This window comes from Silurus aristotelis, assembly GCF_946808225.1.
Source record: "Silurus aristotelis genome assembly, chromosome: 1".
In the NCBI taxonomy this organism is placed as follows: Eukaryota; Metazoa; Chordata; class Actinopteri; order Siluriformes; family Siluridae; genus Silurus; species Silurus aristotelis.
In genome coordinates this window covers 29,712,730-29,737,629 of record NC_139574.1, presented here as the reverse complement: position 1 = coordinate 29,737,629, position 24,900 = coordinate 29,712,730, and the positions used below count along the sequence as shown (strand labels likewise).

General features: G+C 40.3%; 1 protein-coding gene across 1 annotated transcript in view; it reads right to left on the bottom strand.

The window, feature by feature from the left end:
* The window catches only part of cdkal1 (CDK5 regulatory subunit associated protein 1-like 1), a 224,619-nt gene that overhangs the window by 30,698 nt on the left and 169,021 nt on the right, over positions 1 to 24,900 (bottom strand). The window contains exons 11-12 of the mRNA XM_083525620.1: positions 16,781 to 16,961; positions 6,557 to 6,619 (exon numbers count right to left, since the gene is read on the bottom strand). Coding sequence (XP_083381746.1) covers positions 6,557 to 6,619; positions 16,781 to 16,961 — 244 coding nt within the window. The remainder of the gene's footprint in view (positions 1 to 6,556; positions 6,620 to 16,780; positions 16,962 to 24,900) is intronic.

Here is a 24,900-nt window from a genome sequence, read left to right as displayed (position 1 = left end):
AATGGATCATTAAACAAAACAAAAATATTTGACAGATTTACATTTTCATTGTAGTTAATACGGGTTAAAAACAAAACTAAAACAAAAGCACAGTAGTTTTATTGCTATAAGTGTAGTATTAGAGCTTTTACACTTATTCTTATTTATTTCTATATATATTTTTTTATAAATATATAAAATAACTTTACAAACTGCACATTAACATGGGAAACTAATCTTGTACCATAATACCCATTCTATTATTAGTGTTTTTAAATAGAATCTGTATTAATCTGTGACTAAATCAGTAAAATTTAGTATATTGTTGTGGTTGCCAGATTGCGCAGGTGTATTTTATATTATTTGGAGAGTGCAGAAATACTTTGACATTAATTGTTTAGTGTTTAAACATGGTTATAGTGTCAGATGCCAAATTGGATGAAGTTCAGACAACAAATCCAAAATTGCACATATATACATATTTTTTATACGGAAATACACAGATATTGGCAACGATGGCAACAGCCAGGGTTGCCAGATTAAGGCAGAGTGAGACAGAGTGAGATCAGTGTAAATGGTGCATGTTAAATACATAATGATCAGAGATATTCAATATATATTGTGTGTGTATATGTGTGTGTGTGTCAAATGTTCGGTAAAAGCTACCACTCACAAGCCAACCGCTGCACAAAATACAGACACACACACATTTTAGCAGAGAGACAGAGATGATAGACATCTGACTCAAACACACAACAAGGCGTGTGAAGATAACATTGTGTCTGTGTGGTTTATAAAGCGAGTTAATTAACACACACACATTAAAACGCAGAGGATTGCCTTATACAATCATGCAAAGAAAACAAGAAGAACGACAGATTTAAATCAGCGTAATTAAACGTAATGCAAACGAATTGCGCTAATTAATCGTGTGTAATTAGACACAGCGTAAACTACAACATGTTGTCGGAGCAGGAGCTAAACAACAAGCTTTGAACTGCAGAGTGAGCGATGTCACTCTGAGGTGCCAGATTAAGTCAACAAAACCACTCATGCTAAGGGGTGTGTATATAACTCTTATTTCCAAATACATTTTATTTACCTTTTTTGGCTACCAGATTGTACAGTATGTCAGAAAATCCTTCCATGAATAATGTTTCTTATTAGTTTTAAAAGGTTATAAAACATGTTATAACTATGACATACATAGTGTGTAATGATCAGGGTTGCCAAATTGGATGACTTTAAATCAGCATTATAAAATTGAAAATTTTAATTAAAAAAAACTAGTTTTCTTCTTTAATGTCATGTGAATAAAACCCAAAGGTCTGGTGCTTTATTCCACTCTGGCAACCCAGAGGCCAATATGAATGCTGTAGACAAGTGCAGAAAGTATTAACATGTTAGCATGCTAAGTGATTGCTTGCTACACAGATAAATGTGATTAGCTCTCAGGACAATGCTCTGAGGTCTGTCCAGTTGCTTGAATAGGTCATGTTATCATTTCGTATGTTTTTATGTGTTCACCAAATCCAAAATAAATCGGATCTGCAGCTCCACAAATAATAATAGGGCTTTGAATTACTGTTTTATTGTGTGCGCGCACGTGTGTGTGTAAGGACTGCTCAATAGTCTTTTCATTGTGATTGATGGCGCTTCTTCACCACCATCTGGCAACGTAGAGATTACATTAATCACAGTCCGAAAGAGTGTGACTGGGAGCAGTGGCCTTCAGATATCACGCTCTCTCTCTCACACATACACACATTCTAGTAAAACACAGTCTAAGTACTTGGAAACAATCAATAAGACTGACACACAGGCCACACCTCTTTCACCAAGTCAGGCCCACACTGGCCATACCTCCTTCCTCAAATCTTACTCACAGACCACGCTTTCCTAAAGGAGACTGACCCACACAGGCTACACCTCCTTCCTCAAGACTGACCCACACAGGCCACGCCTTATTCCAAGACTGACCCACACAGGCCATGCCTTATTCCAAGACTGACCCACACAGGCCACGCCTTATTCCAAGACTGACCCACACAGGCCATGCCTTATTCCAAGACTGACCCACACAGGCCACGCCTTATTCCAAGACTGACCCACACAGGCCACGCCTTATTCCAAGACTGACCCACACAGGCCACGCCTTATTCCAAGACTGACCCACACAGGCCACGCCTTATTCCAAGACTGACCCACACAGGCCACGCCTTATTCCAAGACTGACACACACAGGTCACGCCTTATCCCAAGACTGACACACACAGGCCATGCTTTATCCCAAAACTGACACACACAGGCCACGCCTTATTCAAAGACTGACACAAACAGGCCACGCCTTATCCCAAGACTGACCCACACGCCTCCTTTACCAAGACTGACCCACACACAGGCCGCACCCCCCTTAACCAAGACTCTCACACAGGTCACACCTCCTTTACAAAGACCTTCACCAAGACCTACAGGCCACACACCCTTTACTAAGACCTACAGGCCACGCCTCTTTGACCAAAACTAACTTACACAGGCCACGCCTCCTTCACTAAGACCTACAGGGCAAGCCTCATTTACCAAGCCAGGCACACACACTGGCCACATCTTTTAAACTTAGACTGACTCTTCTCTTCTGTCTATCTCTGTTTCTCTTTTCATGACTGTCATCTTTCCATCTGTCACTCACATGCTTTATCAGTCTGTCCAGCTCTCTTTCTTGCTGTCTCTCTCTCGTATCTTCTGTCCAGCTATCTTTTCTATTGCCTGTCTCTCCCTGTTTTTGTCTGTCTGTCCTCCGTCCCAGCTGTCTCCCTACCACTGTCGGTCTCTCCTCTTTCCTGTCGGTCTCTCTGGCTGCAGAAGGAGGATAATTACAGCTCGCTCAGTAAGCATTAGCGTAATTACTGCATTCACAGAGCAGGATATTAGCATCTCTAAAAGAGCAATTTACTCGCCTCAGCCGCAGGTTATTGCAGAAACATGTCACACACACACACACACACACACACACACACACACACACACACACACACACACACACACACACACACACACACACACACACACACACACACACACACACACACACACACACACACACCCCAATGCTTAGCAAATCAACTGAGATTCTATCAAAAGTCATGAACATTAGAAACAAATATGCCACTAAGTTGCTGCTACACTAATATAGCTATGTAGCATGGCCACCAACTTCAAAGTACACAAATGCACCGTCTATAACAAAGTAAATTAATTAATAAAGTCATTACATTTGTCTGACACCACAGCACTAGTCAATTCTGCATTTTATTCGGCCGTAAAAGCGGCCACTCATATTTATATGAATTTATACGGATTATATGAAAATGCTCAATCTAATATTTTGCTGCTTCTCTAGTAACAGTGTAGAATAAATGTCATGGTGAAGTTTCCTGTAGAGAGACGGTCATGTAACAGGGATGAAAGGAGTCCCCACTTTAGGTGAGAAAATTAACTCTGCTTCCATTCCACCGATTTAAATCATTGATCATTTTCTAATACCGGCACAACATGCAGTCAGTTATTTCTTATGTTATACTCTGTACATCATTCTTTATGGTTTAAAGGTGGAAAAAATACATCCTGAGAATTTTTTGAGAACTTAGAACTAATCTAGAACCCAACCAGAACCAGTACTGTACAATGGATCATTTATTTACTGGATCGCACAGAGGAAAAAAAACTTTTGCCTTTGCTGAGATTTTCAGTTGTTTGAGATATATATATATATATATAGCAGCTCCTTCAGTGACAGACTGTTACATCCTAAGTGTCTTAAGGAGCGATACAGAAGGTCTTTTCTCCCTGCTGCTATTAGACTGTACAATAAAAGCTGCTCCCAGTGAACCATTAACCAAAATACTCACTGCTATTACTGTTCAATGGTGTAATAGTTACTGTTTTTACTGTTTTACTATTTAATAATACTACTGTGTGCAATATTACCTGCAATACGTGCAATATTACCTGCAATACGTGCAATACCACCTGTGTGCAATACAACCTGCAATACGTACTTTCCCTCATCTGTATTTATATATTGTGTTGTGTATATACTTGTAATATTATAATATGTCTTATTTGTCTATTCTTTTATATATTTGCATTTATTTTTAATTTTTCTTCATACTGCTGTAACAAAAATTTCCCCACGGTGGGACGAATAAAGGTTTATCTTATCTTATCTTATCTTATCTTAATTCTATTCTATTCATTATTGCATGTGACTCAACCCCCACACCACCCCACCAGGTCTGTGAAAAAATGGTCTTGTGTGAAAATGGTCTGAAATGTAAAAAAGTTTTAGGACCGGCAGCTTTAGTGGCTACAAAATGGGAGCGAAGCCCTGAAAAGGTGTCTCAGAGCAGGCCATATAAAACAGAAAGAGCCGAGGCACAAGGATACACCGTCTCTGTCAGCACAGCGGCCTTAATGCCAACCGATCAGGATCTGCAGTGTGGAGGCTCACGCATCATTAGAACAGGATTAATGTACCAGAGCTTCATTGTTACTTGCTTGGGCCAGAGCCAAAATGGTGACCATCCTGCGCCTGGGCTTCATTTTGCACTGGAATCAGGCATGTTAATTGTCTTATTGAAAATGACACTGTTTTTTTTTTTTTTTTTTGTTAGATGTTGGACAAAAAAAAAAAAAAAAAAAAATCACCAAAGGAACATTATAACGTTCCTCGTGATGCTAATGGTGCTATCACTGAGACTCCTCATGCAGCAGACCCCTCCAAGCCTGTGAAAATTATGCTAACATCTCTTATAAATAATGCGGAGCTTCTTCAGGGCTTGGTTAGTGTTCCTGACATGACACCATGCTAACCCCTCCCCGATTAGCTTTCATTAACAGTGAGACACGGTTGCACCTCTGAGCGCTGCCTTTTTTTAAAACAGTGTGATGTCGAAGCATTAATCAATCTCGTCGTTGAGGAATAAATGGGGGGAGAGAGAGGAAATGGGCCCATTCTCGCTTTGCTGTGTTCTTTATTTATTTCTTTTTACTCAAAACATTTTTTTGCAGACTAATTAAAGAAAAAAAGGCTAAATAAATCCTCTTGCTACTACTATTACTATACTGTGAATAAGAATGAAAAGTGTATGGCATGACATTATTTTCAAGCTGTTTTAGCATGTTGCAACTACGCTAGCATTTACTAGGATTGCTCTCATGCTATCTGTGGCCTATTCACACATAAAAAAAAAAAAAAAAACAGATCTCCATGTGATGAACTAATGTGTTCTATCCACGCTTACTGTTGCTATGCTTGTCATGAGTTCGGAAAATGTAGATATATAAATATATCTGTTGATTTTTTTGCAAAAAACAAGTGAAAAGAATCTGACCCTGAACACTGCTGCTTTCACCTTCATTAGATAGCGTACTTTTGAAATTAAACAAGAGTGTAGTTGTGCTAAAAGCAGCACAAAAATCTTTACCAATAGTTTCCAGTTTGACACCTGGTTTCCTCAAACTAAGATTCTGATTGCTTTACATAGTCTAGCTTTTATTATGCTAATGAGCTTCAGATAAATTCGGGCTGCAACACTGTCTACTAGTCATATTCCTGTCGACCCCCTGGAACAATTAGAAATACAGCAAATAACATAATTCCCTTTGCAGCATGTACAAGTGTGTTTTCTGTACACTGCTGATCGCTATGTGTTGTGGATGTATCAGATGCATCACCACTCAGGTGTGGTGTACAAGAGGAAAACAGGACAGTGCTGTGGAAATAGTCAATTGCAGATATAGCAATCAAATCTGCTAATCAGTTTCAGGAACAATCCCCGAGTCAAATCCTGAAACCTAAGCAGAAGCATTATCATCGAAAATCAGTCTGGGTGTCGTGTGCATATTTAAGAGCCGTCTGATCTTTTATTTTAGACTATGAATATAAAAGTAGGCAAAATGCTGAAAAAGATCATCTTGGAGGGAGTCAAACCCCCCCCCCCCACGCCCACCCCAAGAAGTACACCCTCTCTCACTATTGCTTGAGCACTTTGTGTTCATTCTGAGGGTTATTCAATTTGGACTTGATTATGCCGTGCTGTAGTAATTAGTCCCCCAAAAAATCCTGAATAACAGTATCAGCAGAGATGATGGCTTTTTTTTTTTTACGGGTGGGAGATTTAGAGAAGTGAAGGAGCTTGGCTCTGCTGAAATTTTAATGATGCCATTAAAAGACAAGAGCTACAGAGCTCACGCTGATTTCTGTCCAGATGCCCAAAGACTGTGACATTCTGCACTCTCTTTCTCGCTCTCCTTTTCGCCAAACCATGTTTAAAAGAGGCCTCTTTTTCTCTCTCTCTCGCTCTCCGGAGATTACGCTGACAAGACTGACAAGAAGAATGGCGGAAAAGCCATTATCCTTAACAGCAGAGAGGAGCTGTGGAAGTGCTGTGGTTGTTTGCTCGAGAAGAAGCTCAGATAAGAATCTAAGAGCAGAGAAATGCACTGCTACAGACGAACAGAAAGAAAAGGTCAGGTTTAATGAAGGGGTCTGCTAATGGCCTACATTAGCTCTTACCTTATGGTCATAAGGGTTATATGTGTGGAACAACGCAGACAACTCCTTGGTTCTTTGTTTTTTCTGTTAGGGGGGGGAGAGAGAGAGAGAGAGAGAGAGAGAGAGAGAGAGAGAGAGAGAGAGAGAGAGAGAAAAAAAAGAAATGAAAAAGGATCATTACATGCGAGAATACAGAGAAACACATTATCTTTAGTTAAGACTGTACCGAAACCAGGCTGCAACGACAAAAGATAAAGCTATGAAAAGAAACACTTAAGGGGTTAGAAATGTGAATATTTGCCCGCTGAACTTCCTGCCTTTCTTTCCTGCAAATAGCGAAACGGTGCAAACGTCCTTAATTTGTAATGAAATGCAAGTGCAGGGGCTGGAGCTGATGTATGAAGGCACTTAATGTGATCACTTACAGCAAGCGGAGGATATTATAAGTTAGTCTAATTAGAACACTGACCGGGCAGCAGTTCAGGTTTTTTTTTATTTTATTTATTTTTTAACAGCCAAGAAAAACTTCAGCATTGCAACACATGATGTCATGGAGGAAAGTCAGATCGAACAGAAACTTCTAAACAAACAATGATACACTTCAGAATCAATGATTTAGTTTTCTAAACTCCTTTTAAATGATCAAAAATCTGCTCCATTTTTTATTATTTTTTTTTTTTTTAAGAAAATTCCCTGGAATACATTCTATCAATCTTCTCTATTAACACCAACCAGGCTGCCAAACAGAGAGAAGGGTTACTACCATCAGACAAATAGAGGAGATAAGAAGGGACCTACCCGGCATGTAGGCAAGTTTAGAGTAAAAACTAAAAGTTTATGGACACCTGGTCATAAGTAATGTATGTGTTCTTTGAGCATCGCATTCCACATGTAGTCCCAATTGGCTCTTATAATTCCCTCCACTCTTTCTGAGAAGATGTTCCACTAGATTTTGGAGTATGCATGTGGAGATGTGCCCATTCAAGCTAGAAAAGATTTAGGCCTCATAGTTTAGGTGAAGAGAAAATCTCATGCTACTGCATCCAAAGACCATCGTGTGCTCCTTTTTTTTCCATAACAGAACCCCATATGGCTGAGAAAGTCAGGCGTCCCAATACTTTTTAGTGTATCGGAGAGGGTAACCGAATGGGTGAGAGAAGTCAAAATAAAAAGGGGGGTGATTACGGTAACTGCAGAGTTAAGGAAGTTACCCTCTATTAGGGCAAGAACGAGGGACAAATCTGTAGGAAGGAGATCGTTCAAGGAGTTAGAAGGAGAGGTAATCAGAGCAAGAATGGCAACCAGGTAGACTTGAAGGTAAAATCTGGGCAAGAATGGCAAACACCTAACTGAGAAAGGTGACCAGCTGAGCAGAAGTGTAACCACTGTATATAACACTATGAGGTTGCTTTTGAATTGTTCACTTTTAGTAACATTATCCATCTGTGGAACCAAAGAGGTGTTACTAATTTTACTGAAGTTGCTACTTTTATTATGAAAGAAATCTATATAAAAAAATAATAAAATTGCTCACTGGAATGCAACAGGAACTATTGATTCTTATTTCATAAAATCCTAACTAAAGGCCCACAAACAGATTCACATAAGGCACCAATTGTTCACATAAGACACCGAAATCCTGCTTGTAGCACCTCTGATTAGCTGGGAGATCTGATCGCCTGAAGGTGTGCGAATGGAATAGCTAGAGCAGGCTAATAATACGACTGACTTCTTACTGTCTTCTAAGCAGAACACCAGCTGGATGAGGGTCAGGCAGAACATGGCCTCAGGGTTTCCCTTCTTCAGCTTAGCCAATGAGCTCCCAGCAGAATTAGCTCGATGAGGCCAGGATAAGGAGGTGGAAAAGAGCAGGATGGATGGGGTGTGTGTCAGTGTGTGTGTGCGCAGCATCCCATTTTCTAAAAGCAACCCCTATGGCCATTTAGGAGAAAACGAGAGAAAGACGAAGTTGGAGTAAGCTTCCAGATCTAAGGCAACCGAGAACAAGCCGGCGCGGTCTAAAGAGAATACGCTCCGTTCTCATCGCGTTGCATTTCTACACTCAGGAACTTCAAAAAAGAAAAAGAAAACGGTGAACCTTGTGACCTTGGGAAATTCAATAGTTTCGAGTGTTGAAGCCAAGGCGAAAATCGCTCTACTTCTGAAGCAGCACATTAACTATGAAAAATCATCCCGATAATCCAAGGAACATTTTTTCCTTCAGTCGCAGCCGTCATTAGCGGTTTGAGCAAGAGTGCGCACAAGCACTGCAGCGGTGTAGCTCAGGACACATTAAGTCACAAAATGGCTCTAACTACCTGCGGGTAATAGCACACAGAACAGAAATGGACTAAGGAATATCAATTTTCATACTGAGGTAATGACATCTTCGCTCTTCATTCCTTACCGCTGAATGACTTGACCAATTTAGGTTCTTATTACAATCAAAGCATTATGTCTCCGCTAGCAGGTGAGAGGCGTTCAGGCTGGAAAAGACCTGTTCCAGTTTTCAGGGACAAATTTTCATTTCTGAGATACAAACTCGGTGTGTGTTCAGAAGCACATTCACAACTATTTAATAGTACTATTCGCAACCACGTGTATACTAATGATACTGCAGATCAAAATGGAGGAGATGGTTACTTAAGGAGGGCAATATCATGCCAGGTTGCCAGCTATATCGTAAACCATACATCTGCCACCTTGCTGCTGATGAGCGATGACACCTCCTATGATGACCATCTGCTCTTTCTCACCAATCCTCTGAAAGCAAACATGACAGTGGTGGTAACTAAAAGCAAAATCCCCCAGCCCCCCACCACCACCACCAATCCCCCGAAAATTGCATCAGCATAATAAAAGAATGAACTCTTAAACTGACAGCCTTGACAACGGCACACAGCAGAGAATAGGCTCTACTAATCACCGTCAGGGTCACGTGATCCCACCATGTTTTCCCTCTAGGCTTCTTGTGTATCATTAGCTTCTCTATAAGGATGCAAATAATGTTGTTTCACCATGCCCTCCCCCATATCCCTCTATCAGTCACATACATGAGTACAACATGAAAAGTGGTGTAACAATGCTCTTGACTCAGACACATGCCCATGTGAGTGGCGGATGTTGAGCTGGGCAGCTGGGCGCTTTGTAGAAGTAGCACATCAGTCTGATGTTAGGACGCCACCGTGCAGGGTGAATGAAAGGGCAAAACTAATGTGAGAGTGGTGCCAAGGTAAGAACAGGATCCAAAATTGGTGCGTATGTGATTACTGAACAGAGACATTTCCAATTTTATATATATATATATATATATATATATATATATATATATATATATATATATATATATATATATATATATATACACACACACACACTCCAATTTTTATATATATATATATATATATATATATATATATATATATATATATATATATATATATATATATATATATATATATATACACACACACACAGGCCACTTTATTAGGTACACCTTACTAGTACTGGGTTGGACCTCCTTTTGCTTTCAGAACTGCCTTAATCCTTCGTGGCATAGATTCAACAAGGTACTGGAAAAATTCCTCAGAGATTTTAGTCCATATTGACATGATAGCATCACGCAGTTGCTGCAGATTTGTTGGCTGCAGATACATGATGCGAATCTCCCGTTCCACCACATCCCAAAGGTGATAAACACTGTGGTTATAAAGGGATGGATAGGGTCAGCAACAATACTCAACAGTAGGCTGTGGTGTTGACACGATGCTCAATTGGTACTAACGGGCCCAAAGTGTGCAAAGAAAATATCCCCCACACCATTACACCACCACCACCAGCCTGAACCGTTGATACAAGGCAGGATGGAATCCATGCTTTCATGTTGTTGATGCCAAATTCTGACCCTACCATCCGGATGTCGCAGCAGAAATCGAGACTCATCAGACCAGTCAACGTTTTTCCAATCTTTTATTGTCCAATTTTGGTGAGCCTGTGCAAATTGTAGCCTCAGTTTCCTGTTTTTTAGCTGTCAGGAGTGGCACCCGGTGTGGTCTTCTGCTGCTGTAGCCCATCCGCCTCAGGGTTTGACGTGTTGTGCGTTCAGAGATGCTCTTCTGCATACCTCGGTTGTAACGAGTGGTTATTTAAGTAACTGTTGCCTTTTTATCAGCTCGAACCAGTCTGGCCATCCTCCTCTGACCTCTGGCATCAACAAGGCATTTGCGGCCACAGAACTGCCGCTCACTGGATATTTTCTCTTTTTCGGACCATTCTCTGTAAACCCTAGAGATGGTTGTGCGTGAAAATCCCAGTAGATCAGCAGTTTCTGAAATACTCAGACCAGCCCGTCTGGCACCAACAACCGTGCCACGTTAAAAGTCACTCAAATCACCTTTCTTCCCCATTCTGACGCTCGGTTTGAACTGCAGCAGATCGTCTTGACCATGTCTACATGCCTAAATGCATTGAGTTGCTGCCATGTGATTGGCTGATTAGAAATTTGCGTTAACGAGCTGTTGGACAGGTGTACCTAATAAAGTGGCCGGTAAATGTATATACACACACAATATATACATAATATAATATAGGGTGTATAATTAATATATGGTTTTTGCATATACATGATAGTCATTTTGTTAAGAGTCTGGGTTACTGATCGGATGGTCGGGTGTTTAGGCCACAGTATCGCCAAGATGCCACTCTTGGGCTCTTGAACAAGGCCCTAAACCCACTGTGCTCGAGGGGGGCTGAATCATGGCTGACCCTGCACTCTGTCCCTAACATCGGATATGCGATGGGATATGCGAAGAAAGAATTTCAGGGTGCTGTAACGATATCTTTCTTCTCATCTTTCTTTCTTCAGGGTTTCTTCAGTGTTTTAAGACTTTTTAAGACCATTAGGATTTAAATTTGACACCTATAAATCACACACAAATACATTGTGAGCAACTGGCCTTAATCCAAGCCCTAAATTAAAATGTTTATTTTTGAACCAAGTATCGCGAAACTTGCACTTCCCCGTAGCTGAAAAATAAAGTCTGCCGTACAACCCGAGAGAGATTTCGCACCACTGACAGAAAGCTGATTGGCTGTTGCATTGTATGTCACATTTGTTGTTGTTATACAGCAAATTATATTTGGACTAGAAAAAGAAGGTTTTCCATGGTGTTGGTGTTCTAACAACTACAAATTTTCTAAAGTGCTGCGGAGGCATTTCAATGAGCATTAGAGGTAGTGTTACATAGACAGCGGAAAATGAAGACCTGTTAAAAATTATTTAGGACCTAGAAAAGAGAATGGAAGACTTTTTATGGCCTAAAATATTGTTTTTTTTTGTACTTTAGCAGAAACCCAGTTCTCTCTCTCTCTCTCTCTCTCTCTCTCTCTCTCTCTTTCTTTCTTTCTCTTGCTACAAAACACTGTAAACACCAGAGCCTTTTTCACACACTCAAGTTACCCAAGTGTTGTGCAGAGTTAATGCTAAAAGTCTACCCTAATGCTATCAGTACCTTTAGAGTGGATACATATAATCTATCAAATAATAAATACAGAAGTTACAAGAGAGTTATATAGAGTACAAGGGAAAGTGTTTCTAAAACAAAGGGCGTGTCTTAGTTACACTTGATTACGAGCTCAAATTTATGTGTCGTTTACAGAGCTGTTTTTGTTCCATATTTTCCTGGGTTTAGATCTTTATATTTTTTTTTCTCACTCTCATTTTGCAGACATATTATTGTTTGACTGTTCTGCGTTTTCAAGTTCGGCAATTAATTGAATAGAACATTTTCACCCAACACTTGAATCCGCTTCTGTTATCATGCATGCGTGTTGCATGACAAATAAAGAAATAAAAAAATAAAGAGATAAAAATGAACGTTCATTAACCGAAAGGACAACAAAGTACCAAAACCATTAAAAACCCTACATTCTGTGCACAAATGAGAATTTTATGGCCTTGATTTACTACGCCGTTGTCACACTGTCAAAGCACAATTTAAAAAATAAAATCGCAAATACAAACTAACAGAACGTGCGTTATTGTACGAATGCATTTAACTTGGAGCGACTATTAGGAAAGACCAGAGCAAGGTCAATTAGAAGACACTTCATGTTTCGTGTTCTATTGAAGCACCGAGAACAGATTTAATAATGTGCTACAGAAGCATTGCGGCTGGAGGATTTAATCAGAAGATAATGGCGAGGACATGTAAATGGTAACATGAAAGAAATGTAATTTACTTAAACAAACGGTGGCTTAGTAGAACAACAGCGAGAGACGTCTGCATTCATTTAAAGGATGAAATTGAGCACGAGAAGCTTGCACATAAACTTATCATTTGATTCTCCCTTTACTTCTGAAAGTTAATTATAATAATAATAATACGGCTTCTAAATGAGTTGGAACGCGAGAACTGTTTCACCCTGGACGTGTTTAGTAGCACAAAGTGTGGGCCAGGGACAAATGCAGAGCCTGGGGTGTCTCTACGCAAAAGATAAACCTCTGGACAAAGAGGACCAAGCTAAGAACCTAATCCACAAACAAATGATTAGCCAGCGTGGTGCAGAGATAATAAAATACCTTATATCCATTTAGGACTTGTATTGTTCCGAAAAAACGAGCGACTGAAAGCAATTAATTATGAAGAACGATGGTTTGCCGTGTGAAGAAAAAAAAAGGTACGTTAATGGCAAAAATAAATAGTCTCCAACATGTTTTGAATGAATACAAACCAGAACAGGTGGACTCTTATCTCTGGATACGCTCTGGACACAGCTGTTTGAGTGTTTAAAACAGAAAAGGCTCACATCGTGGTGAACGAAGAGGCGTCTGAAAAGAACCACAGTGGGTAAATAAGTAACTATATCGAGGGGAAATAAAAACCACGCTGAGATGTGATGGGTAGAGATGTTGTTCTTCTTTACACTTGACCTCATGTGCTGGGGAATCTTCATCTGCATCCCAGAACTTATTCAGAGCATTCGTCCAATGATAATGAGATGCGGCAATTGGTTACGAGAGTCGAGCCATTTATCATCAGGAAGTGGACGGGTCCTGTAGATAAGATGGCCTAAGCGTGCTGAGTGCCAGAACGGGCCAGTCTGTGTGTCTGGCTGTCGCTTCCCCCCAGCCCCCATGTGGTCTCCTGAGTGCGCCAGGCAGCCATTAACATTTGGAGGAGTTATTAATGCGACACACTTACAGTACCCGTCCCCACCCGTCCCTACGTCTCTGCTAGGTAGCGTAGCCATCATTACCAGGACGAGTAGAGAGACCAGCAAACTCCTTTCTCTTATCTCCCTAAACACTTTCATAACTAGCATAGCTTAAAGTTAATGATCGAACCCGTATCAACGATGACATCACTACTTTCCTTTCGGTAGAAGTGGCGCAGAGAGGAGACTGAGCATTCGTTTACTCGATGCTAAAAATCAGTGCGGATATCAGACGAGGAAACATGATCAGACCAGCAGTGTGACACACGTTTTACACCTTGTCATGCCTATGAATAATCCCACGCAAGAAAACCCTGGCAACCCTGGCTATTGAACTGTAATGAGGGTAATTATACTGACCCGGTGTAAAGGATCCATTTACTACCCTCGTTACTGGGAGTACTCATTATAGCATAAAATACCTGAATTCTTCACTTAGAGAAAAATCTCAAATTTCACTAAAGAGGAAGGGCTATTACACCTAAAGCGATTTTTTCTTGGGGGGGGACGCTGGAACTCTTAAAGGTGAATGAACTTTGAAGAGGGAAAAAGGGTGAAAATGTTGAAAGAATATTCATGAGCACTAAAAAGGAATAAAAAAGAGAAAGGTCCTTCATGACTGATCCACTTTTGCAGATAGAAAAAAACGAAAAAAAAACAGACTACAGACGTGAATTAGATTCAAACTAAAAGCATGCTGAACAGCAGATATAACGGTAAAGAGATTGGACTGCACAATGTACGTTCTGTCTCTGTGATTTGCAAATCAGTGATGAGAAACCCCCCAATGTTGAGCAAACGTTTAAAGAGACCACACTATAGCATTATTGGTACTGCCAATGTCATTTCTCCAGATCTAAATGCTACATAGCACTGACACTAGAGACTCGTTCAAGAAGAATGTTAAATAAACATCTTACAGCATAGAGAACGTTTCTGGCCAATCAGAAGTATTTAAGGCATCCCCTTCTATTAAGAGGGGCTGTGGATTCTCTGAGACTTTATCTAAACATTCTACAAATTGATCAGGATCCCTGAAGCAAAGGAAAGAGAATCTGATACGGCACAGTCCATTCAAACCACATAGATCCTTTGATGATGGATGGTCTCAGAGGGTAAGAGTAAGGAAGACACGGGCCAAGATAAAGATCCACTGCTAAAGAAAAGAGAATGAATGGCAGAGATAGAGCTCCAGAGGCTGACGAGTATTTAAGGAGAAAAACGGTCAATCTGGATACAGTTTCTCAAATCAATGACGGAGACTAAACCCTAAACTGGAAACGTGAACAAGCTTTGTATCGATTTAAACATTGCTATTAAATATTGATTTCCTATATTAATGAATACATTTAAATCATTCGTTAATTTGCTACAACTAAACGCCTTTTATTTTACTATCCATCACGGTTGCTTATTTTCAGTTTCCGTTTTGTTTCACTCAAGAGTTCATTTATTGGATTTGTCATGGTTATTCTTTCTGTTTAAGATGTGTAAGTTATGATGGAGAAGAAAGAAAGATCAGTAAAAAAAGAATTAATCATTTTTGAACTCAACAACACTCCAACACATGATCTTTCTTTGAAGCTACTAATCCCTGGGTAAAAAAAAGACCACTTAACAGCGCAAGATCGCTCACATCATGGTTTTGACAGAACTGGAGCAGGTTCCATGACTTTGATGACTCAGCCTCAGTTCTTGGTTGTTCAAGGAAAAAAAAAACCCATCATGAGGCTTAGTGAGGTTATAACACACTCGAAGGGGTTTCCAGAATAAACGTGTGTTCCTGAACGAGTTCGGGCATGTTGGTGGATAGATGTCAGCCCATGTGCCTTCTCATGTTCTGAACATGTCCATAAGATTGAGAAAGGGACCAGGGCTTATAGCTGATTTAAGCATTTAGTAAACAACAGATATATTTTGTTCTAAAACTAAAGAAAAAAATAGCACATCATCAGGGATGAGAAAGTAGAAGGGGCTATATATAAAATCCTTATGAAAGTAGTCTTACACTAGAACTACCAAATTTGATATTCATATATTTGAACAAAACCTTTTCCCCCAAATGTAACTATTTTTTGCTCCTCACTCAGCATTCACAGGAAGAAGCAGTTTGACACGACAAAAAAACAACCAAGTTTAATCCGTATAACGAGCTTAATCAAATCATTTGCAGACCATCTAATAAAAAAATGACATTAAAGGGTTCAGATGTATCCGGAAAAAGTTCACTGTGTAAACATTAAGAAAGTAAAACACAAAGTGAAGTTGATTATTTATTAATAAAAGAATAACATGGCCATACTGTTGGTCTTCATGTTTATAATTACACTTTGTGTGGTCTCAGTTCTGCTTCCAATTACTCAAAAGCAGTTCGGCTGTAAATCAAAAAACCCAACAACAGAAAACAGTACATGTTGCACAGATGGAAATATGAAGAGTCAATCACATTATGTAAACCATGAAGGCGGGAAAAAGTTGTGGGCGGAGTCTCTGAGGCTAAAACTGGAAGGTTTGTCCATCACCACTGATACTCTCTGTTTGGATAAGTAAGTGTGCCACTTGGCTGGTTGCTAAATCTTGAGAAAACAAAACCACAAAGTGATGAGTGGGGCCTGTCATGCAGCTCCATGTTTGAGCCTATACCTGGGTGTCTGCCCAGGTAAAGCCAAGACGAGGAATATTTTTCATCCCAAAGAGGTACGTCTCCTTTATGGGCTAGTGTTTAAATTTACCACGCCGATGCCAAGAGAAACAGACAGTCGAAGAAACTTAAATCTGTTTAAAACACATCCGTTTACACGGTGCTTTGTTGCGGTTGTACAGTGATGGGGGGAGTTCAAATCCAGGTCGCAAAATCATGACTGGACCAATCAAATATAGAGGAAATCAAAGTATAGTACAAAAAGTTCAGCAGGGAAAATGATTTTCTTGTGCTACACCAAACCCTGAACATGGTGACCATTTCCAGATTTAAAACAACAAAGCCAGAAAAAAGAAAACACACTTCAGAACCCACACACAAACACTCACCACATGAGCCGGGACCTGCTCCATCTTGGCTGCGGGAGTTCCGGGTCGTGGGTAGAACTGGTTGATGAAAAGGCTTGGGAAGCGGTACTTTCTCACCAGTTCCATCGTCAGCTGGAAGTCGTCGTCCGTCTCTCCCGGAAAGCCACAAATGATGTCAGTGGCGATGGTAATGCCTGGAACCCTGTGAGAAACGGAACCAAAAACTGTTACAAAAATAACAACTCCAGGAGGGATACAGTAGGAAACAAGGAAAAAAAAATCATACGATGTGAATTGTAGTTCTGCGGTATGAGAGGAATAAAACACTAGGAAAATAATCTGATTACTCGATAATCAGTATTTAAACAAAAATGAAATCCTGCAACTTAAATAAAAGGAAACATCCACGATTAGATGAGGTTTTCTCTCATTCTTTATTTTACTAGAAGCTCTTCTAGGCAAACTCTACGACATTTCCTTCATCAAAAAAATCAACCGGAGGCTCATATAACCTCGGGTCATCGGCGTAGCACAAATTGAACATATAAAACTGTATGAAAGAAGGCGCAGAGGATATATTCCACCCCTGCAAGCAGGGTCTCAGTGGGACCGTTCTCCACTCTAGAACCTTATTACAGCCTTGACACCCATCGACTGGCTGCATACGCACACGCTGATTAAATTAGGCTTTCTGCTGAGGAATCGGTTCATCGATTTCCTTTCGCATGTATCCTATTATTATCGATCATCGACCTATGGGAAAGAAAAACAAATCGGAGGCTCGCTCCGATCAGAGAGGTCTGATCAACAGAGACCAAGAGTAATTTATGCTACGGGAGAAAAGTCAGCCAGCAGTCAATGCGTCTGCGCCCTTTAAGCATTTATTAGCTCATCGACAGCGCTCGGTGTCTCCGTGAGAGAGAAATGTCGTGGCCTTGTGAGCTACATTTACATTTTATGCAAAAATGCCTGTAGAACTGGGAAAAACACTGGAACTGTTTAACATCAGACTTCCTGATTTGTTGTTAATCAACAAAAAAAACAAAAACAAATCTCTAACCCCAAGCTCTAAGTTTGGCAAGCAATCTTTCGCTTTCTTTGCAAGTATGAGGAGCCCTCGATTTCAGCAATATCAGAAAAAACACTTTCTTAATTCTATGCAAATGGAAAAAAGTTTTAAAATCCAGTGGATTGTTTAGGGTAATTCCCAAACACTTTTTAAGAAAATATTACGACCCCGGATTCAACATGTTCTGTTCTATATAAACTCTAAATAAATGTGTATAAAAATGTTAAAAGCTAAATAAATAACTATAGATAGATGCTAATCTAATTTGAAGACGAAGCTAGTAGAAAGCCGTTTTATTTATAACTAGCTGGACGATCTCCTGCTGTTTCAAGATGGAAATAATAAGAATGTTGGACAGACTGCACCCTGTTACAATAGTATCCAGTTATCTAGTAGTCTCAGCCATTCAAAAAAACCCTGGTGAAACCCTTTCCTGAGAATGTTGTAATAACTCTAATTGTAATAATTTAAGTGTAGTTAAATCTATTAGGATGCTTAAGAAATGAAATCATCCACAGAACCAGGCATTTCCGGTCTGCATGTATGCTTGGATACATTCCTATCGACAGCACAGTCGTACGCTCATTCATAATCATGTTAGTCTTAGCTGCATGTTTCCCCGCAGATAACCTTTGACCTATTGATAAATCCGCCTTTTTCAGGCATCATTCATATTCGAGAGTGTCTTCGGGCAGTCAGGAATCCTTGACCTCTTTAATCTGGGAGGGGTTTGTTTTCAATTGGTCGAAAAAAAAAAAAAAAAAAAAAAAAAAAAAAAAAAAGTCCTGACGGTAACTGGAGAGACTGGTCTACAGTTCTAATGTTCAAACACTCAGATCTCCACTGCTTATGGTCATTGCAGCCACTATTAACGTATAAAAGATTATTAAATAAAAAAGGTGCAATGGAATGCTGACTGAGCTTGAAAATGGAATTGGACATCTATTGAGAAGTTTGTTAAAAAACATGGAAAATCAAGGCTTAGTTTCCTTTTTTCCTCCGTTTCTACAAAGATTCCTCCAGATTCATACACGCACACACAATCTGAGCTGTGTGTTTAAATCGCAACAATTATTTTAAAAGGTGCGCCGAATAGCGGAGGAAATGGGCGGGAGGGGTTTTGGCAAAAACTAATGCACATGCCACTAGTGATCGCCGTTTGCCTAAGTGTGGCCAGCGCCACTCGGCAAACACTTCTTAAAGGTTGTGCTATTTCGAAAACACAATGAGGCATGTGGCAACGTCCTGAGACCAATTAGTGTGGCAAGCTGTCCACAGAGACTCAGTGCTGGATGGATAATATTCACTGTGCCTCGTTAGATTGAGTTCCAAGACTAAGACTGGCTATGCTAGGACATTAGCCTCTGGTGATAATGGGAATACACCGGATAATGGAGCAGAATATCCAATACCAGTTTTCATATTAGTGTAGAACAAGTCATGAGAGTGTGGAGTGACGAGGCTGGCATGCAAGGCAGTAGTCAACTGGAGTGAAATGGACTTCGCACCTTATGTTGTGTGGAAAAATTGGTGATGGTTCGAATTTTATTTTTATTTAAGGAATCCGAGGAACTCAGCTAGCAAATGAGCTCAGAAAAAAAAAAACTCCAAACATAGAAAGTCCCAGGATGATGACTGGATAAATCAGTGCATCAGAGAACACAAGGTGCATCCGTGTTCTGCGCCTCACTCTCTCTCAAGAGGGAAGGAATCTATAGCTCATCATGGAGCAGTGCACAAAAAAAAAAAAAAGAAAAAAAAAAAAAAAAGAGAATGCGATAGAGAATGAAGGCAAGCCAAGCTCTCTCGCTCAAATCCATTACCTCCTCTCCACCTCTTCAGGCCCCTTGTGAAGAAAGGATTGAAGAAAAGGTGGGAGAAAAAAGTGCTAATCAAAAATGATAGACCTGGCAGCTCATCTCCACCGGTCTGGCAGATGGAAGACTCTTTAATGCACTGCTGGCTTGTCAGCCGTGATTGCATGGCTCTTGGATGCACCATAATACTGCTAGTTTAAATGTTATTATGAAGCATCTCTTTTCTCCTGCCTTCCTCTCACTCTGTCCATGCTTACTTATAACTACAACCCAAACCTTCCTAGTGCATGTGGTGTCTGATAAAACCTTTCCTTAAGATATCTACAAACCCTAACAGCAGCTTGCACACTACATTACCACGTAATGTCTATTGTTAATGACGCGCCACACAAACAGAATAAAAGAAATACATATCATTGGTATAGTGAAAATCACTGAGGGGATTTTTGTTTAACATGCATGAAAGGAGTCTCCAGAGTCAGTCTTGGTAAAACTGTAACTGCTTTAGCTTCTATAGAGTAAATGAGAAGAACCTACCAGATAATACCAAATTAATTTGCATTCTTGAATTTGTGAAAAGCACTTAAAATAAAATCTAATTGTTGAAATAAAACACGTACAGAAAAACAATCAGCTTCAAGGTCTTAGTCACAAGCTACCATGTTAATCATTTAGCATATGCAATTTGTGATGTGTGTTGAGAATTCTCAAGGCTGATCTAGATATGTTTGTGGTTCAAGTTTATCCAAAAGTCTGCTGCAGTGAATGACAGTCTTGACACTCTTTTCTTTTTGTGTGTGACCAGAAACTCTGCTTAGTCGCCAAGTAAAAAGCGAAGGATCCTTAAAGATTCGTTCCTAGTGGAGAGGTAATGTTCAAGCTGCCATGGGTGTTGCACGGAGTGCATCCCAGGTATACCAGTCAGTTCCTGCTCCATCTGTCAACAACACTGTATACACTGCTTGGCTTTTGTTGACGCTAGCGGATCCAGTTACACCTTAGCAAGGAAGAAGCAAACCTAGGACGTTTATTGGTCTGGAATATACAGGCCACTCAGTCCCCTGGGCCTCTGGAACATGTGATGTCCAGCCACAGAGTCCACCAGGACACCTTCCTCATTCCAAGAAGTCATCTTCCTTTTCGTGCACCAAAGTTGTAAAAAAACACCATGCTGTCCTCTCACAGTGTTATTGATAGTGCTCCAGAGGAGAAAAAGAGCACGAAAGAACACATATTACCAGAAAGATGGGTGAGCGGCTCTATTTCACCTGCTAATGAACTCCAGCTGGGGCATCCCTGGTGGGAAGCCGACTCAAACTCTCTACCATGTTCTCTGGAATGAGGCTTGATGGAAAGTGGTGACTTGCCTGAAAGCATCATGCATTGAACGGTTTTGCATGGGATCAATCTTGCTCACCAGGAACACAATGCAAGACTGAGGAATGGAGTGAATAATTCAAGTGGGCTTGGGGCTCACAGATGAGAAGCAGCTCGCTGCAACCAATCAATGGTCCGGAGATGAGTTTCAGCAGCTTTCACGCTCCTCTTGATCATTTAAGCTTGTTTGCTCCTTCAGCATTCGGCCTTGACAACCTTGCGAAAACATGTGGTCCACAGGTATCTTTCTACAGAGGACTTTGCTCCTGTCCGAATTGGTCATGTCAGTAATTTTAGAGTTTAGAAAGATTACGCTGTATTGTCTCTTTTACAGAATAAGCATTCCCTGATTCCAGCTAATAAAAACTGCTAAGTTTGAAAACTCCCAAGCAAGTGATCCTTCTTTTCCGTCATCTTCCATCAAAATCAGAATGTGCAAGTTTAAAATATATTCAAAAGGACGTGAAAGAGAAACGAAGCCTCCAGGACCATGGATACAGTCATAAGGCACGTAAAAGTAAATAGTTATAGTTTGGAGGCACCTCCTGCGAGTTCTTTTATATGCCAGTGTAGATCCTAAACGCAGAGCTTTATGAATACGCATGGGAATCCTTTATATGTGAAACCCCACCAAATGCACCAGACGTGAACTCAAAACATTCTCCATTCACTTCAAGCAGAAAAATGTCAACACATGAGTACCAGCCCAAACTACACCACTAATGTAAGGTGAGTAGAGGGTGGAGCTTCAAGATGAATTTGTCAATTGGTTCACCTGCAGGGGGATTACAGCAAAATATGCAAAATGTGTGAAGGTCAGGGGATATACAAAGAGGGTCACAACCCTCTGCAAAAAAAACCAACAAAAAAAAAACAACAATTTCCTTTTAATCATGAGCTGTGACAAAACAGGATTTATAAGCTATTGCATTTGCAAGTGAACCCAAATCTCTCATACCCATTTACACTTTATACCTACCTGCACCTAAATTTGCTCGAGACGGATTCCCAGCTGAGCCTAAATCCTTTTAATTAAAATCTAATAGAACTAGGCAAGCTGAGAATTACATTCGCAAGTGTAGGTTAGAAAAAAAAAAAGCTTATGAGAAAAACATCTTTGCCTGAATCAAATTATTTGAAAGGATCTGTGAGCAATGAAGGCAGGGTGTGAGTCACAGGAGGTGAGTGTCAACGTGACAGATGCGCATAAGCTGAGGGTGGAGACAGGTGGAGAAACGAAGGTTTGGAGATGGCAGGAGTCAAGGCAATGGTTGGTGAACATTTGAAGCTCTGAACAGAAAGGTATTTGTGGATGGAGACCTATAAGAATGATATGGTAGCCAGCTAGAAGACAAACTTCTGTAGCAATAGAATCCAATACTGACTCTGATATTTAAAATTAGTCCTGTTCAGGTCAATCTGTTCCTATATATAAATAAAAAGCTCAGTGGTTAAAACTCTGGGTTGCAGATCGGCTGGTCGGGGGTTCAAGCCCCAGTATCACCAAGCTCCCACTCTTAGGCCCTTGAGCAAGCCCCTTAACCCTCTGTGCTCTGGGGTGCTCTATTCTGGCTGACCCTGCACTCCGTCCCCAGCTTCCTAACATACTGGGATATGTAGAGAAAGAATTTCCTTGTGCTGTAATGTATATGTGACATAATAACCTTCATATATAAACAGTCATTTTGATGAACTTAACATTTAGATCCTTCAGGAACAAGCTATAATTGAGCATGGGTGAGAAACAGTACAGAACAAAATCCTGTACATGAGCTATACTGGCTAAGATATCAGTTATGGTTCCCACTAAAGCATCTGTTTCACTTTGATTTTCACCAACTTCCTATTTTACGAACACTGAAATAACCCCGGCCCCATTCTCTGATTTTACTGGTTCCCCAGTTTCAGGTAAGTTTTTTTTTTGGATGGAGACAATGGCACTAATAAAACATAATGATGTAAAGGGTTAGTATCTTTTTACAGACACTGATGTGCCCTGGTGCCAACGAGAGGTTCGTTCTTATCTCAGAGGACATAATTACTGGCCTTGATGGTATTTTCTATCAGACAGAAGTCTCTCGTGTGGAGGGCCGCACTCCCTGAGATGCACCGCTTCACTTTGAGGAGCGTTGACACCTTATTACCTTCCAAGAGTATCTGTTACTCCAGAGTCTCTCTCTTTCTCTCAACAGCTTTTTTTCTGAGTGCGATGTGTTTTTTTTTGTCTTTTTTTCCATTTTGAAAGTTGGTAATGAATTCGCTCAAGGCTCGTTTCAGGCGTCGCAAAAACAGGGTGACAAGTGGCATGCCACGATGACTTGTGGTGAAGGAGGCAATTAACACGCTCGAGCCAACTGTGAAGCCTTTTTCTCTTGTGCCCAAGTGGTGGTAACTTGTAGAACATGCTAAAACTTGCATTAAATTTGTGTGCTTCTGTCAGTTCAGACTCGTTAAGTATGCACAGCAATTAAAACAAAACTCGGAGCCAACGAACATCTTGTGACAGTTGTCCTGTGACAACCGCTACAGGGTTTTCACCAGAATCTCTTCCTGACTTTCCCGAGGCAGGGTTTGAACATTCCTCAAAGTAAACTACTACTAGTTGAAAGGATTGATAATCCATCATCGATGCAAGAACAGCCAAGCTCGTAACAAGATTTGCATAAAGGTGTTGAAGAGAAAGATGAATATTAGGTTTAAAAAAAAAAAAGAAAAACAAGCAAGAAAGTGGGGTAAGGAGTTCTTTCCTGTAACAGCATGTTTTATTCCTGTTCTATCAAATTAATTCCTGTTCTTTCTTACATTATAGCAGCTACAAACGCTCGTTCCTTTAAAAGCCTCTCGTTATTCACGCAATTTTAGTTTTAGATAAATTGCATGCAAGCATTTTACAAATCAATAGCGATGTGGATTTGAATAGTTTGGCGACATTGAAAACAAACCCTTGAGCACAAACCGTGGCCTGAAAAGTTCACCTTTACCTTTCCAAAAACAAATATTCAGCGTGTAACATTCCACCCACGCTCTACTCAATATGGCGGTTAGTGTGCGTCACTCCCGCTGTTCTACCCCGAGCATTAATGAGGTATCAAATGCCATGAAGAGATTAACTCCAGGTCTTTCGAGGATGGGTGGAACAGGGAGATCCTATGATATGGATATTTATTGACCTCAAACTGGCAGTGAATTGATCCAATGCATGGTTAAGTACACCTATCACATCGGACGCGGCAAACGGAGATGATGAGGGACGTTAATATAACACCCAGAGGTGGTTTTGAGGGCACTGATAATGTAATGATTTTTTTTGACAACGACTGTTGTATTAACGTACCTTTTTTATTATTCAGAATGAACATTTATTGAAATAAGGCCAGGCCTCAGTCATTCTGTCTACAGTAACTTTAGACATCAGACATGATGAGCAAACCAGGTAAAAAGCTCTGATTCTCGGCACATCTTCAGGTTTTTTTTTTATCCATTTTTATGTTAGAATCCTATCAACCATGGAAAAGGAACCAACCGAATATTTAAATGTACGCAGTGTGTCAAATAAACAGGTCTAAAAAATATATATAATTTTACAACCACTGCGGAAATGGTGCACAAAACATGTCTTCGGAAAGAATTTTAGGCAACAGGCAAGTTATTTGGCTGGGGGTGGTTGTTTATTTCAGCCCCGTTTAAAAGAATGCGTCATGTCAGCAAAAGACACCAGACAGAGAGGGAGAGAGAGTGAGAGAGATGGGAGAAGAAAAACAGAATGTCATATCTGTAGGCACAGGATATTAATCGGATGCTAACGCGTTTCCACTGGTGACTCACAGACACTTCAGCCTGAGCTTTTTGAGTGCAAAGAACACTGGGCTACAGTTTAC